The sequence below is a fragment of the Bubalus bubalis genome, chromosome 14, assembly GCF_019923935.1.
Source record: "Bubalus bubalis isolate 160015118507 breed Murrah chromosome 14, NDDB_SH_1, whole genome shotgun sequence".
NCBI classification, from domain to species: Eukaryota; Metazoa; Chordata; class Mammalia; order Artiodactyla; family Bovidae; genus Bubalus; species Bubalus bubalis.
The window spans coordinates 22,488,110-22,503,041 of NC_059170.1; the positions used below are offsets into that span (position 1 = coordinate 22,488,110).

Sequence of the window (14,932 nt, forward strand, 5' to 3'; positions counted from 1 at the left end):
AGGTAGTCAAATTCCAGAGCCTGTGCTCCTAACTTCTCTCAATACTGCCTTGCTCTCTTACGAGCTGACGCCACAAGTGAGCAGCAGCTTAGCGCGTGCGCAGCAGCACCACACCCAGCAGGTGGCCGCGGCCACTCATCTCAGCACTGTGACAAGTACCACGACACTACCGTTCAGACCATTTCCCTAACAGCTGTGGCGCCAACGCCCACCGGGCCGTCTCACCCTTCCCTGGAAAGAAGCTGTGGCCGGAGAGGCTCCGGCTCTTGTGCAGGGTCACCCACGGTATAACACAGGGGAAAAGTTCCCTTGGGTTTTTACAGCCAGGATTCAAACCTGGCTCTGAATGACGCCAAAGGTCATGTTCTCATCCGAGACCCTGTACTGGCTCTTGAGAAAGCTGCTTCAAAGGTCGCAGAGATGCCTTCTGACCTGATGGTGTGGGACAGGGCCAGGATTCCCAGCACGAAGAAATACATGGACAGCAAGAGGTTGATGTACTCCTGGGAGAATATCTGAGGCAGAGATACAAAGAGAAACAGGACGTCAGGGTTGTTGGAGGCTATGAGGAAACCAGACTCCCTGCTTTTCTTCTGGAGATGGTCTCCTCGCTCTGGAGATGGGGAACAGTGTCAGGAAGAATCTCAAATGGTACTGGGAAGGGGGGCTTCCAGTTTCTATGGCAACAGGAAAAAGGGAAGGGCCCTCAAGACCTCAGATATGCCTCCCCAAGTGGTCGCCAAGAGTCGGACACAACTGAGTGACTGAACTGAACTGACTAAAGGAGTCTGTAGGTTTGCCCTTGGTGGCTCCACTTGGAGACAGGCAATGGAGTGTGTGTGGGGGGCAGACACAGGGGAGGGGAGCCTGATGTTCAAAGTCCCAAGAGAGCTGTCTGAACCCCAGAACAAACTCTTCCAAGCTTCCTCCTCTCTGCTCAACGGCTGAGGGAGCCTGTGGGTGGCCACCCGGTTATGAGTCACCTGCACCCCGTCCCCTCTCCATCCTCTCCTGGGCCACCTCTCCCACAATGATGCCTGAAGCTCTGACGCAGGCCCTGACAGCTGCTTCAGGGTCTTATTTTGGGTGAACCTGAGGAACGTTCTCCCTCACAGGGCTCCAGAGCCAGTGGTCACGTGTTGTTAACTCTGGACTTTGGAAAGGCTGTGCTGTATGGCTCCACGGTCACAGTATCATATTGTCTTTTGTTATCGTAAGGCCCTCTTACTGGGGGGGAAATAATGTGCTGTGGAGTGGGACATGGGGCCACTGATGACTGTCAAACAAGGCTGTTCTTGGATCTGTTTAAATGCCTGTCTGATCACCTTGCTCCCCTGCTTAACACCTCTCAGCAGGTTGCCTGCTTGAGTGTCCCTGCTCAAGTCCACATCCTCTCCTTGGCTTCTCGTGCCCTCGTGGTGACCACCGCAGGCCTCTTTGGCTGCAGCTCGCACCACACTGGCCTTGGTGTGCTACGTTCCCACCCGTGGGCGGCCCGCGCACATGCCCCTCTGTCTGGGAAGCTCTCTTCTCCTCACTTGGGCTTCTGAGAAGCTTTCCTCGACATGACCTTCATTATTTCAGCTCATGTTTACTGTCTGCTACGTGCCGTACGCTGTGCTCGGCACTGGAATAGGTAGAAAAGCCCCAGCTCTCATGGAGTTCAGGTGCCAGAGGGGGAGAATCTCAAGAGATGAACGTGCAATGCACTGTCAGGTGGAGATGGGTGCTAAGAAAAGCACACAGTGTAAGCAGAGTGGGGTGGGACTGTCATTCAGGTGGCCCAGGAAAGCCTCCGACACTTCACCTAGGAGAAGACCTGAAGGCAGAACGGGAGCGGCTGTGAGGAAGTCTGGGGGAAGAGCACTGGAGGCGGTGTGCAGGGAACAGTGAGGGTCTGCAGGCCTGGAGCGGAGGGAGGAAGCAGAGCGTCAGGAGACGAGGCTGGGACGGCAGGAGGGAGACGGAAGCTGCAGAGCTGTGAAAAAGGCTTTAGCTTCGTCTGGGTAAAACACGCTGGTGTTGCAGGGCTGAGGGCAAGGCTGTGACCTGGTCCGATGGCCTGAGAGGATCCCTCTGCAGTTGTGGGGAAGGCACACCCCACAGGGCAGAAGTCCAAGGTGACAGCCCAGCGAGGAGGGCACTGCGTGTGGGAGGATGGAGGACATGGCGAGAAGGGGGTCAGATTCCAGCTCTCTGAGCTAGAGAAGCAGGACGTGCCCAGGGCTGCGGGCTGTGGGGGGAGGGCGTGTCTAGGGTTCTCCACTGAGCAGCAAGGCAGGTAAGGGGTTGCTGTCTGAGGTGGGGGCTTGGGCAGGAGCAGGTCCTTCCATGCTGTCCTGGTGCTACAGGCCTCGACTCCACAGCGCTGCCTAGGACTCTCACTGCATGTTTATCTACTGATTGCGAGACTGGTGTCTGTCTCCACCACTTAACAAGCTCCTAGAGGGCAGGGGTGGGCCAGCTGTTTTCCCCACTGCAGTGCCAGCACCCAGCACAGCACCTGCGTGTGAGTTCTCAACAGAGACTTGTAGACTGACTGAATATCAGCGGCCACAGGACGAATGCTCCGACCCGCACAGGCGTGTGGACCGAGTTAACTCGCAAGGATGTGCTTCCCCCCCTACACAGTGCTCTTTCAACACAGGCCGGGGGAAGAAATTTCCCTCTGGCCATGTCTTTGAGCTTCTGGTCAGAAGCTTGACTGTGTGGCCTACGAATTGTGTGCCAATTCTGAACTTTTAGAAGTCAGGGCTATACCCGTGTCAGGGGCACTTCTGCCAGGAGCACAAGTCTACAGAGTCTAGAGCAACCCTACCCTTTGGGTAGGGTCCTCACCCAAATCTTCCTTGCTTTCTACTATTTTATTCTTTTTTCTCCTTTACCCCAATTTCTTCCTTTATTTTCCTTATGCTACTGGATTTAATTTTCATAAGCTGCCTCAAAGCAATCAGGTTTAAATGAGGTGAGATAAGGTAAATTTTATGATCTTGAGAAATGCAACAAACTCCAGTGCCCTAACCAGGAGGAGGAAAGGGGCCTAGTGAGAAAGTGAGAGCCACTGTTATGCAAACTATACCCAGTGGTCAGTCTGGAGTTTGGGAAGAAACTGGTGCCTGTGTTATCCAGGCAGCTGCCTTTCAGAAATCACAACATGACACTCTTGTGACTTGGTGGGGATGGACACTGTGTCCTCTGGCACAAGGCAGGCTGGGGCTTACCTGACTGGAGAGGAGGACAAGCTGAGCAACAGGTGTCCGGAGCCTTAAATAAAAATGTTCACACCCTCTGCTGCCAGAAATTCCTTTCTAGGGAATCTAGATATTAGATGGTCCTGAGGCAAAGGCCTGGGTGTGTATTCCTAGCACTTAGTACAGTAGAGACTTGAGAAATATCTGCCAAAAGCCAAGTTGGATGCACCGCGCTCATGTACATGGAGCCACGGAGAGATCGCAAGAGTACAGGGGAAAGGGAAAGGGACACAGTGCCACGTATGGAGACGAGACTCTCACCAAAGACACACAGATACACTCAGACCATATGCCTTTGAAAAAGACTCACATCCAACGACACAAACGCCTGAGGGCAGGTGCGTCTGGTGAAGGCAAATGAAGGTGGAAGATGGAGATGGGCGTCAGGGGTGAAGAAAACAAGCAGGGCAGCCCGGCGTGGCTGATGGCGCTGTGCTGCAAACCAAAGCATGTGAGAAATCCACCTCTTCTCCCGAGGTCCAGGAAAAAAGGAAAAGGAAAAACAGTGAATACCTAATGTGACCTGATGCCTTCTCACTGACAAGAGTAAAAACCAGAACTACGTTTTCTGTGTGAAGTGAGGTGGATGCTGTCAGTCAGCCATGGTGTATCTGCTTGGGAGGGATATTCTGAAATCATTAAAAGGGGTGGTTCTGATCCAATAACGAGGGAGCGATGGAACTGCAAACAGGCGTTGTTTTTGACTCATCCACAGACTGGTAAAAGTCAAGGATTTTGATGCTGCTGGTGTAGGTGGGAGTACGGGGAAGCCAGCACACCCGTAACTGCTGGGAGGGCACGTAAACTGGTAAAATCAGAAGGATGTGGCACAATCTGTTCCGATTACCACGTGGAGATGCTGTTTGAGCGGGTAGCCCTCCTGCAGATACACCTGACAACACGTGACTGTGCTGAGAGGCGCCCATGACGATGCTCACGGCTACAGTGCTGGGACTTCCCACCGCTGGATGCCCCCTCAGGGTGCATCCGTGAAACAGAACCACAGGCAGCTGTTACAGGGAATGAGGCAGAGCTGATGGTGCTCATACAAAAATATCTCCCTGGAAAGAACGGTATGTTTAATATATATATATCTGTTTGAAAATTTTTACATAAATGTGGATTTATGCATAACGGAATAACTCACAAGAAACTATGCTGGGGAGAGTATTATGGTTTATTTGCATCTCCTCTTAGATTGAAAAAAAAAAAATTTTTTTTAACTACATACGTGTATTTTTAAAATGTAAATGAAAAGTGATCCTTAAGGAAGGACTTTCCTCGTGGTCCAGTGGTTAGGACTTTGCACGTCCACTGCAGGGAGCACAGGTTCAATCCCTGGTCAGGGAACTGAGACCATGCACAGGCCATGAAGGGTGGCAAAGAAAAAAAAAACTCCTTGAAAAGTTTTCAATGACCAGGAAAAAAGTGCTTGTACTGTGTTATTAAAAAAAAAAAGTTATAAAATGACTATAATTACGTTAAAAACATGCTTATGAAAAGTCTGAGAGGAGATATGCCAAGGTGCTAATGGTGATGACCTGCGTGTTTTTCTTCTCTGTTTTCTGCATAAATTACTTTTGTCATCAGAAAACACTACATGTTAGACTAAGATAAAAAGTTTGCGAGTCTGCAGTACATGAGAAAATGCTTATGATGCTATCAATGTGAAGTGAGGGAAGCGGCTACAGGACTGAACACGCAACGTGGTCACAGCTACGGAGGAACCATGCACGGGAGCAGCAGGGGAAGGACACACCTCCAAAGGGGCTCTGTGACTGTCTCTGGCAGGGGGGTTTTGGATGGCTGCTGTTTTCCCCTTTTTACTTTTCTGTGTTTTCCAGGTTTTCAACACTGAGCCTGTATAACTTTTATTGGGAAAATAAACCTCGATAAATTAAAAAAAAAAAGAAAAGCAATTAGTATGGTAGAGGTATGTCCGAGACACAGCTATACCCCACCCCAACACGGAGAGTACAAAAACAGAAACCAAAACAGAACAGAAAGCTCCACGGAGAAGGGAAGTAAAGTCTGGTGGGAAGGAGCCCCCCGACATCACAGCAGGGAAGGGGGGCGAGGGGCGAGTTGTTATTACTTTTCCTGCTCTTTATTTTCTATAAATGAACATGCATGTCTCCTGTGATGGGAAAAACAGAACAAAATAAAATATTTAAGCCAAATGACACAACAGGTGACAAAGGACTTACTTTGAAAAAGAGGTAGAGTCCCAAGAGCGTGCAGCTGGCGATGATGGGGAACCGGGCGGCGTCCCGACTGGTGATGGTCTCAGGCATGTCCGAGGCGTTCTAGATGAAAAAAGGCCATGCTGAGAGAGGGGACTGGTTCTGGCCTGCACGGGTTGGACACTGGTGGGAACTTGGTGCCACGACAGCTCATTCATCTCCCTGCTTTATGCCTGGTCACTGAGATGCCTCAAGGGTGCCCATGTTTTCCTGACTCCAGGCTTTGCTAGTGCTGTTCCCTCTGCCAGGGCTACAGTCTATCCACCCGGGGGCAGGATGCTCTGATCCCACCAACTTGCTATTGACGAGACCGGGACCCCAACAGGGACAGTCCTGGGAGGACCCAGTGCATGTGCAGCAGAGGCACTGGGCACCTAACAACTGCAAGAGAAAACACTGGACACTGGCGACAGGAGAGCAGCCCTCGGCCTCATGAGGGCTACTTCCCGTTTCCTTACAGACTAGCTGAGGTGTCAAGACAGCCAGTCTTTTATCCGGTAGGTAGTGAATATTCTAAGTGGAAACAGACCAACCACAAAACAAAACTAACAATGGTTAAAACTGAGCATAGGGAAGACAACAACTGCAAGGAGAAGCAAATCTTGACAAAACTCAGACTCAAGTGACTGGGAAAATGAATCTGGTCAGAGTACAAGCCACAGTTAAACTCACAATGGCAGATACAATAGTTAGCAGGAATGGGATCTGGGTATAGAGCTGATGGAGGATAAATACTTACATGAAACAACTGAATGCAAGCAAAATCACTTCAGTACTATTAAAATGGAAAAAAAAAAAAAAAAGGAAATGGAATTAACAGTACAACACAGAAAGTTAAATCAGCTCCATGGAATTCATGACAAAAAGATTTCCTAATGAAAATCTATATTGGTGTAATTCTGGTTGTTTAGTCGTTAAGGCGTGTTTGACTCTTTGCAGCCCCATGAACTGTAGCCCACCAGGCTCCTCTGACATGGGATTTTCCAGGCAAGAATACTGGAGTGGGTTGCCATTTTCTTCTCCAATAATTCGTTTAAATTTATATTTAAAAACATTTTAAATATAAATCTAAAGGTCAAAAGCTTTCAGGACCATGAGGCTCCCCACCCACTTCTGTGCCCACAGTCCACAAGGACGCAGCGACCGTCACTGCACGACGATGCCCCTAGAGTGACCGCCCTAACAATGGCTTGCTGGATGACTCAGGCAGATCGTGTGCTCTCTGAGCCTCAGTTCACTCGTGTCAAACAGAACGACACTGTCTATAGCTTTCCCTGGTGGCTCAGACGGTAAAGTGCCTGCCTGCAATGTGGGAGACCCGGGTTCGATCTCTGGGTTGGGGAGATCCCCTGGAGAAGGAAATGGCAACCCACTCCAGTACTCTTGCCTAGAAAATTCCATGGATGGAGGAGCCTGGTGGGCTACAGTCCATGGGGTCACAAAGAGTTGGACACGACTGAGCGACTTCACTTAAAAGGGCCAAGAGGCTTAAATCAAATGAGATGTCGAAGAGCCTGGCAAACTGTCAAGTACTGTGGCTGTCCAAGGAGCTGTGATTATCAGGGAGGGGCAGGTGGGAGGCCCTAAGCCAAATCCCAACATAGGCATGGCTACATTACAGCCCTGCAGCCCAGGCAGGGCTGAGGGAGATCCTCCCCCCTGGAAGGACCAGGTAGCTGTGTGAGTCACTCTCTGGCAGCTCCACTAGGAGCAGATGAGCAATAATGACATGGAGAGGTAGGCCCATCTTCCTTCCTTCCTCCCAGCCCTTGATTTCTGCATTTGGCAGCACTGTGTGGTAGGGTGTGGGCAAATTCATGGCCCTCTCAGTGGACCTCCACAGAGTCACTGTATTTCCTGTGTAGCAGCAGGGTGGGCACAAAACTAAATGAGCTCCCGACTTTAAAGTGTTCACAGGCAGGCAGGCCAAGACTTTGACATGTAAACAGAATATCCCCCATAGTGTGACCCGTGGTAGAACTGCCGCGATACGTGGCACGAGCACCCTGTGGTGGAGGGAGGGCTCTGATGTCAGCGGGCCCAGCCCCATTGCCAGCTCTGCTTCTTCCCAGTGGTGGGACCTTGGGCAAGTTATTTTCTTTCTCAGAGCCTCAATTTCCTCAGCTGTAAAACGGGTTGCCAGGATTCAATGATTTTTGCATTGGAAGTGCTTAAGTGTTGTGCTTTGAGCTTCCCACAAGTTGTACAAACTATCATTATTATGTACAAGGGAGTCATGTGAAAGTGGACAGGATACTACTTCTGCAAGGAAGCAGGGAGTGTCAGAGGTGGTTAGAGCAGGTATTACTTAAGCAAAGCTGTAAAGGCCAAGCACAGGGTCTGGTATGCAGCAGGAGCCAGATAAATGCTGACTGAGTTGAGGAGTCTGCTTTGTGTACAAGGAAGGGAAGCATTTACAGGCAGAGGGACTTGCAGATGCAGGGCACGTGGTGTGAAAGGACCCGCAGACTCTGGCATCACCTGCAAACCAGAGTGACTGCTCATTTCCACACATTCACTTCAATTCAGCCCAGGATCCTGGGTGGGAAGAGGCTCAGTATTATTTGATGGCAAGCCAGGTTGGACAGATGCTCCACCACACAGTTAAATCCGGTCTTCTGTGGGTGACTGTTAGAAAACACCCCACGTGCAATGTTAAGTCAGCATGGAAGACTTAAAATCTGACTGACCAGGACGGTAACACGGACAGCATTTACTGAGGGCTTTCTAGGTGCCAAGCATTCTAGGTACTTTACATGATTTCACCCTCACAATAACCCCAGGCAGCAGGGACTTTTAATACCTCCATTTTACAGATAAGGAAACTGAGGCTCAGAGAGGTGATGTAACTCGCTCTAAGGTCATACAGCTGGCCAAGTGGCAGAGCCAGGAGGCATGCTGAGGCAGTCTGGTTCCAGAGCCCAAACTCTTGGCTATCACCCCCTAGAAGTCCTCTTCCTTTCCTATCTGGAAATTTCTGCTGCAAAGTTATGTCAAAATGCTCAGGGGGCCTGTGACCTTTCTGAGGAACAGAATCCTGACAGCAACAGAATCTGTGTAGTTACAAAAATACTAGAAGTTGACCAGATTATCCACTGATTCAATTTAGATTTTTAAACTAGATGTTCGTATGCAAATGCAATGGCTCCTGGGGTGGGTATGAGTGGCTGGGAGCTGACAGAAAGAGCAGAAATAAATTTAGCTTCCAGTGACACTGTGGATGCTTAGTTATCAGGGCGGAAGCAAAAGCAGCAAAGGAAGAAGGACGCCAACTTCATTGAAGTCGTTGGCTCTGCTGGAGCTCTGGGAGTTCTGCTTCCAGGCCATGCCCTACAAAGGATCTGGGATTCATGGACCATTCTGGCACCCCAGGTCTCCTCTCCTCACTGCACGTGCACTCACTCACCCAAGCATCTCCCAAACTACCCCCATCCCAGTCCTTCACCCTCCACTGCAGGCTCTGTGAGCACCACCTCACCAGCCCCGTTCCTGCCTGCCCCCTCCTCTATTAGGAGCTCTTTCTGAAGTACCTGATCGCATCACACAACAGCTCAGAAACCTCTGGAGAATGGACTACCAAGCAGCCATTAAATGAGAATCAAGGTCACTGCGGGTGGGAGTATCAACTGGTACAACCTCTGCACTAATTTGATGAAATCCATCTAAATTAAACACGCACAGAGACTCTGACCCAGCAAATCGATTTCAAGGAATCTATCCTACAAATACACAGAGAAGCGTGAAGTAACAAATGTATAATGAGATTAATTTCAGCATGGCTTATGATAGCAGAAGATTGACACAAACTAACTGACCAGCAGAGGACTCCAAATAAGGGGTCCTCACACTTGAGCACATGTCAGAATTGGCAGTAGGGCTTGTGAACAGATACGTGTTTCTAACAAGTTTCCAGGTGATGCTGATGTTGCTGGTACAGGGATTGCTGCTAAGTCACTTCAGTCGTGTCCAACTCTGTGTGACCCCATAGATGGCAGCCCACCAGGCTCCCCCGTCCCTGGGATTCTCCAGGGAAGAACACTGGAGTGGGTTGCCATTTCCTTCTCCAATGCATGAAAGTGAAAAGTGAAAGTAAAGTTGCTCAGTCGTGTCCGACCCTCAGCGACCCCACGGACTGCAGCCTTCCAGGCTCCTCCATCCATGGGATTTTCCAGGCAAGAGTACTGGAGTGGGGTGCCATTGCCTTCTCCTGGTACAGGGATTACACTTTGAGAATCAGGGCTGTGGGGTACAGGGGGACACCATGCAGCTATTAAAGAACAGAATTTCTCCATGGGTACTGGTGTGTTAGATTTGAAGCATATAAGTGGTGGAGACAGCAAGGTGCAAAAAAGAGTGTGTCTACAACAAAATGTGGGCTTCCCCAGTAACAAATCTGCTTGGAATGCAGGAGACACGTCAGGAGCCATGGGTTCAATCCCCGGGTTGGGAAGATTCCCTGGAAAAGGAAATGGCAACCCACTCCAATATTCTTGCCTGGAAAATCCCATGGAGAAGTCTGGTGGGCTACAGTCCATTGTGTCTCAAAGATTCGGACACCACTGAGCGACTAAACCACAGAAACAACAAAATCCAACAGTTATATAGCAAAGGTGGGGGAAGCAAGTGCTTATTTACTTGCAAAGGCACAGACACCTCTTGATGGATATCCAAGAAAGAGGCAGTAGGGGATACCCCTGGGGAGGGAAACTGGGCAGCTGGGGTGGGAGGGAGATTTTGCTCAGTCCTTCTGGAATTCTATACCATGGGTGTGCGTAACCTATCCTCCCCGCCGTAAAACAATAAGATAGGTCTACATGTACTGGCACACAGGAATGACCAAGACATACTGCTTTGGAAAAAAAAAAAAAAGAAGAATCAGGTTTCAGAGCAGAATGTACTGCAAAATCTCGTTTTTATAAAAATAAATTTACATATGTACGCATACACGGGCACGTACATGTCTGTATACGCACAGAAAAAGGTGGGGAAGGATGCACACCAAACAGCTCACTGGGTTACTTCCAAGGAAGTGGTATGGGGCAGGGATTTCCTTCATGCTTCTGTGTTGCTTGAACTTTTACAAACACAAAACATGTAGTGGCTATGAAGACTGGCTGTTGTATTACCTTCCGGATTCCCTACCTCAGAAAGGCTGCAGGTTCCTAGAGCATCTTCTTGTTACTTCACCCCAGCACCTGCACTGGACTCGCATCAAACTGCTCACCGCCTCCCAGAACACACCTGTGGTCCTACATCTCCCTCTCATGTCCTGCCCGCTGAGCTCTTGCCCACCCTGGCAAAGATCATGGCGGCCTCCTAGAGCAGTCGGCTGGTCACATGGCTATTTCTCGTTGGGGACTGAGCTCTGTGAGGGCAAGGCTTGGCCTCTTTGTCTGGCACTCCTGGTAGCCAGCCAGGGCCTGGCATAGAGCAGGAGCCCAGTCCAGCTGGCTGTGGGGCTCCTCTGAGTTACCAGCCAAAGGCCTTTGAATCAATCTGACGAGTACCTGTTCCTGGGACCTGCCCCCTTTTGGGAACACAGGTCTCAGACAGGGATAGGCACTGCTCTTGGATGGCTCCGCCCATGGCTACTTCCTCCCAACACACTCCAGGACGCTTCACCTTCTCCTCCCACGATTTCACAACTCACTCTGTCATGGACAACTTGGCTCCAGGGAGAATTCTGTCCTCACATGCTCTCTCTCAGCTGGCTGTGGGGGTCCAACACTAGTGTGAAATCAAAATTCCTGGGCCCCCAAGCTAACTTTTCTCCCCTTGCCAAATGATCATGGAAACATGACTCAGGGTAGAAAATGGGAGTCATTTAGCCTCTCCTCTCCCCAGGCCAAAATGCCACTTGTGTGATGCAGGCAACTGCATCCAGGCGAGAGCCCAGGACTAGGAATACCTGGTTCTGCCCCTAACTGGCAGAGAAATCCTTTCTTTGCCTTCCAGTTCCTCTATACAATTGTAATAATAAAACTGGCTCTGCCTGCCTCAGTCAGTAGCTGGGAGAATCAGAGAGCGAAGGCTTGTAAGCTTTAGGATACCCTGGTGATTGGAGGCTACTAATGGTCAAGCTGTTTGTAATTCCATACAGTCTTCCAGTCCCCCTGTCTCTCAGGAGATGCTGGGGAGAGGTATTTAGATGCTACAGTAGATCTAAAGCTCTCTTCTATTCTTACCCTCTGCTCCAGCCACTCCAGACCTTCCACCAACTCCTAAACTGTTGTGTGCAGCTACTTCGCTAGTTTCCTTTGCTTCGAATGTCTTCTGGCTGAAATTCAACCTCTACGTGAAGGCTCGAGTCCACCTCCAGCACAAAGCTGCCCTGCCCAGCCCCAGGTGTGCTCAATCTTCTCCCTAAACCCGGCAGCACTACTTGTATTACAATCTCAGATCTAGTTATTCCCTGCTCATCCACACACCCAAACTCCTTGGTGATAGGGCTCTGACCCACTCATCTTTGCAGCATTCCTCTGTCCTGGACAACAGTGGAGGTTCAGGAAATTCTGTTGTTTGGAAGATGTTTTCTAAAGAGATTAGTAACCCATGTGTAGAAGGTGCTGTGGAGAATTACTCAAGTTTGGGGAGCCCCTCACATCAAGTGCCTAGCTCATTCCATGCTGCCCTTCACCTCCTTTGTCCTGATCTATTTCAGAATTTCTCCCTGCACCAAGTGTTTGCGTGTATGGCACGAAAGGGAGGCTGAAAGCCACCTGAACTCTGCTTAGAACAGGCAGAACAATAAGGCAAATGGGGCCATCTAAGCCCTGCCTGACCAATCCCCTCTGCATCTGACCTAGAGGGAACCAGCAGCAAGTTCTCCGATCTTGGGAAAGAAAGGTGGCAGGCCCCAGTCACTGCTCAAGTTGGGTAATGTTTCGAGAACCTGGGTTTGAGCAGTTTCAAAAGCGGCAGCTGTTTTGTGGGTCTGCCCTCCTTGGGTAAGAGAGCTTCCGCTAAGGTTCAACTTCAGGTTTGGGTGGGGAGGAACAGCAGGGAGCCGCAGATCAGGAGTTGGAGGACGACTGACAGGAAGTGAGAAGCAATTGGCGCAAAAGGCTAGAGAGAGCGTCCTATAGAGAAGGAGGGTGGGAAGGAGGAAGTCTGGAGGTGGAAGGCCCTGGGATCCTCTTAGGTATACAACGGGACAGATGTTGAAGACCAGGGATGGAGTCTGGCCCAGTCTTACAAGAGAGGCCAATGGCAGCTCACTAACTCAGCTGAGTTACTCCAATTTGGTGGAAGGACTGACTATCTTAAGGGGCATGAAGAGAGGAGCTACTTTGAGGTAGGGTCAGGGTCTGGGGTGGGAACAGGGTTAGGAATAGCATCTGGACTCAGGCTAGGATAGGTCCAAGCTTGGGTGTTAGGCAGGGAAGAGGAAACCAGCAAGTTTGGGGTCTATGACTGGTTAAAAAAAAGAGGCACCAAAGTGCCAAGTTTTGAGGAGCTGGCTGACTGAAACTGGTTCCACAAAGTGATACAGAAAAACTGGGGCCTGAGCTAGGGGTTCTAGGAGTTAATATTTCTGTGTTACTTTTTTTTTTTTTTTTGAGGTGGGGCAAGACTCTATGGGTCACAGATTCCAGCCGGACAGGTGTGAGAACCTAGGGATGAGCCTGGGTTCCAGAACTTACCCGGGGAGGGGGGTAGGGTGAGGAATGACAAGAGACTGTACCATTCAGGAGGTGTTAGGACCAGCGCCCCAGCAGGTACAGAGGGATGCTGACCCAGAGCCTGGGATGCGGTGAGTGTCCCAGGTGGAATGGGCAGCGCGAGCCGAGGGTGAAGCTGGTCTGGCCGGGACCAGGAGGCTCGAAACAGTGCTCAATCATAGTGTGAGGGTCTGCCAACGGTGCTTCCAGCACGACGCACAGAGGGAGGGCGCAGTCCCTATTTGAGGAAGGGGTCAGTTCGGGAACCTGGTTCGCGGATGGGTGCCCACATCCTAAGGCACCTAAGGTCAGCCCCGGGATGTGAACCTGGCGTGGGGAAGCCGTGGTGGGCGATATTGGGAAGGGTCAGTGTCCGGACAGAAGAGGTGTCTGTCCCGTCTAGGGCGGGGGTAGGGGGAGGGTCCGTGTCAGCCGTGTCAGGGTGGGAGGTGGACAGCGCCCGGTTTTGCCGCGGACCCTACCTTGCCGCGGGCGCAGCGCACCGAACGCAGGGCGCCGAAGAAGATGGGCAGTAGCGCCATGAGCAGGAGGCTGCCGTAGGCCAGCGCGATGCCCTCTGGCGTGGAAGGTGGCCGCGTCGTGCCGTTGGTTGGGCCGCCTGCCTCGGCGCTGCCGTTATGCGGGTCGCTGACGGCCGAGTCCATGGCGAAGCTGCGCTCGGGGTCCGACTCCAGCTCCAGCCGCTGCAGCGGAGACGCAGAGAGAAAGATCCGGCGCTCTGGGGAAAGCCACGTTCCCCTAAAGAAACAGGAAGTGACGTGCCTCCCTCGCCGGCCCGCGCCGCGCACGCGTGCGCGTTCATATCTCCACGCCCGCGCGCCCTCTAGCGGAGGCGGAGGGCCAGGAGGCCGGTTGCTAAGCAACACGCTGGTGGTAGGGAAAGGAGCGCTGGACCACTGCAGGGGGCATCCACTCCGAGGGTGACCCGAGGACCCCATTCCTCATTCCCAGTCAATCTCCTTAATCCCGGGATGCCCCACTCCCCGAAATTCCTAATAACTAACGATTTGTTTACACATGCATGCATTCATCCAATATTTAATCATCCCCTCATTCCTTAAATACTGAGTATCCCATTACATTACAGGCACTGTCCTAGGCTCTGGAGACACAGAAGGGAACAAAATAGGCAAAAGTCAGCCCCTGCTCTCATGAAGCTTGCATTTTTAGTGTGGTGGGAGGGGGTGTTGGGAGGACAATAAATTAAATGAATAAAAATCGATATAACTGTGTAGTTATATGTTATATAGCATGTTAAGAGCGATTAATAATTTAAAGAGACCTCTCTCTTTAGGAATCTAGTGAATTTTTGTATATGGCTTGGGCCAGAGTGGGTCCAGCCGGTTCCAGGGGACAAAGGTCAGGAGGCTTGCTTTGCTGGTGGCCAGGCCTGTGGGGGTCCCAGTGTCATGTGTGTTCAGAGGTGAGGAGAGGGTGTGGGGAGGACTGACTCGGGCTTGGGTCCATGCCTGGACTGTTTGAGGTTCCTGGCGCTGCTTCTGATGCCCTAGTTAAGAGCTGGAGAAAGTAGGTGGCAGATAAACTGAAGAAAGCTGCACCCTGCAGGCACCAAGCACCAGAGAAACTCTGGACCAAGCAGTGGGAAAAGAGCATGCTCTCCAGGAACCCAGGAAGTGAGCCAACCTCGAGCCAGGAAGGGAAGATCTATTCTCTTCCAGTATTCCTCTAGTACACTCTACTGAAAAGACTTAACATATGTCAGCTGCCAAGGGAGAAATATTGACAGGGTCCAGCT

At 50.9% G+C, this 14,932-nt stretch overlaps 1 protein-coding gene across 10 annotated transcripts in view; it reads right to left on the reverse strand.

Moving 5' to 3' along the window:
• The window catches only part of HM13 (histocompatibility minor 13), a 38,844-nt gene extending 24,895 nt beyond the window's left edge, over positions 1–13,949 (reverse strand). For 4 of the 10 annotated variants that reach the window (XM_044927761.2, XM_025263699.3, XR_006544472.2 and 1 more), the window contains exons 1-3: positions 13,638–13,945; positions 5,459–5,557; positions 433–515 (exon numbers count right to left, since the gene is read on the reverse strand). In XM_044927761.2, coding sequence (XP_044783696.1) covers positions 433–515; positions 5,459–5,557; positions 13,638–13,820 — 365 coding nt within the window. In that variant the 5' untranslated portion in view covers positions 13,821–13,945. Of the gene's footprint in view, positions 1–432; positions 516–5,458; positions 5,558–13,637 lie in introns of all 10 variants that reach the window. The other 6 variants (XM_006060673.4, XR_327727.4, XM_044927762.2 and 3 more) reach the window with 5 other exon arrangements.
• Between the last annotated feature and the right edge of the window lie 983 nt (positions 13,950–14,932).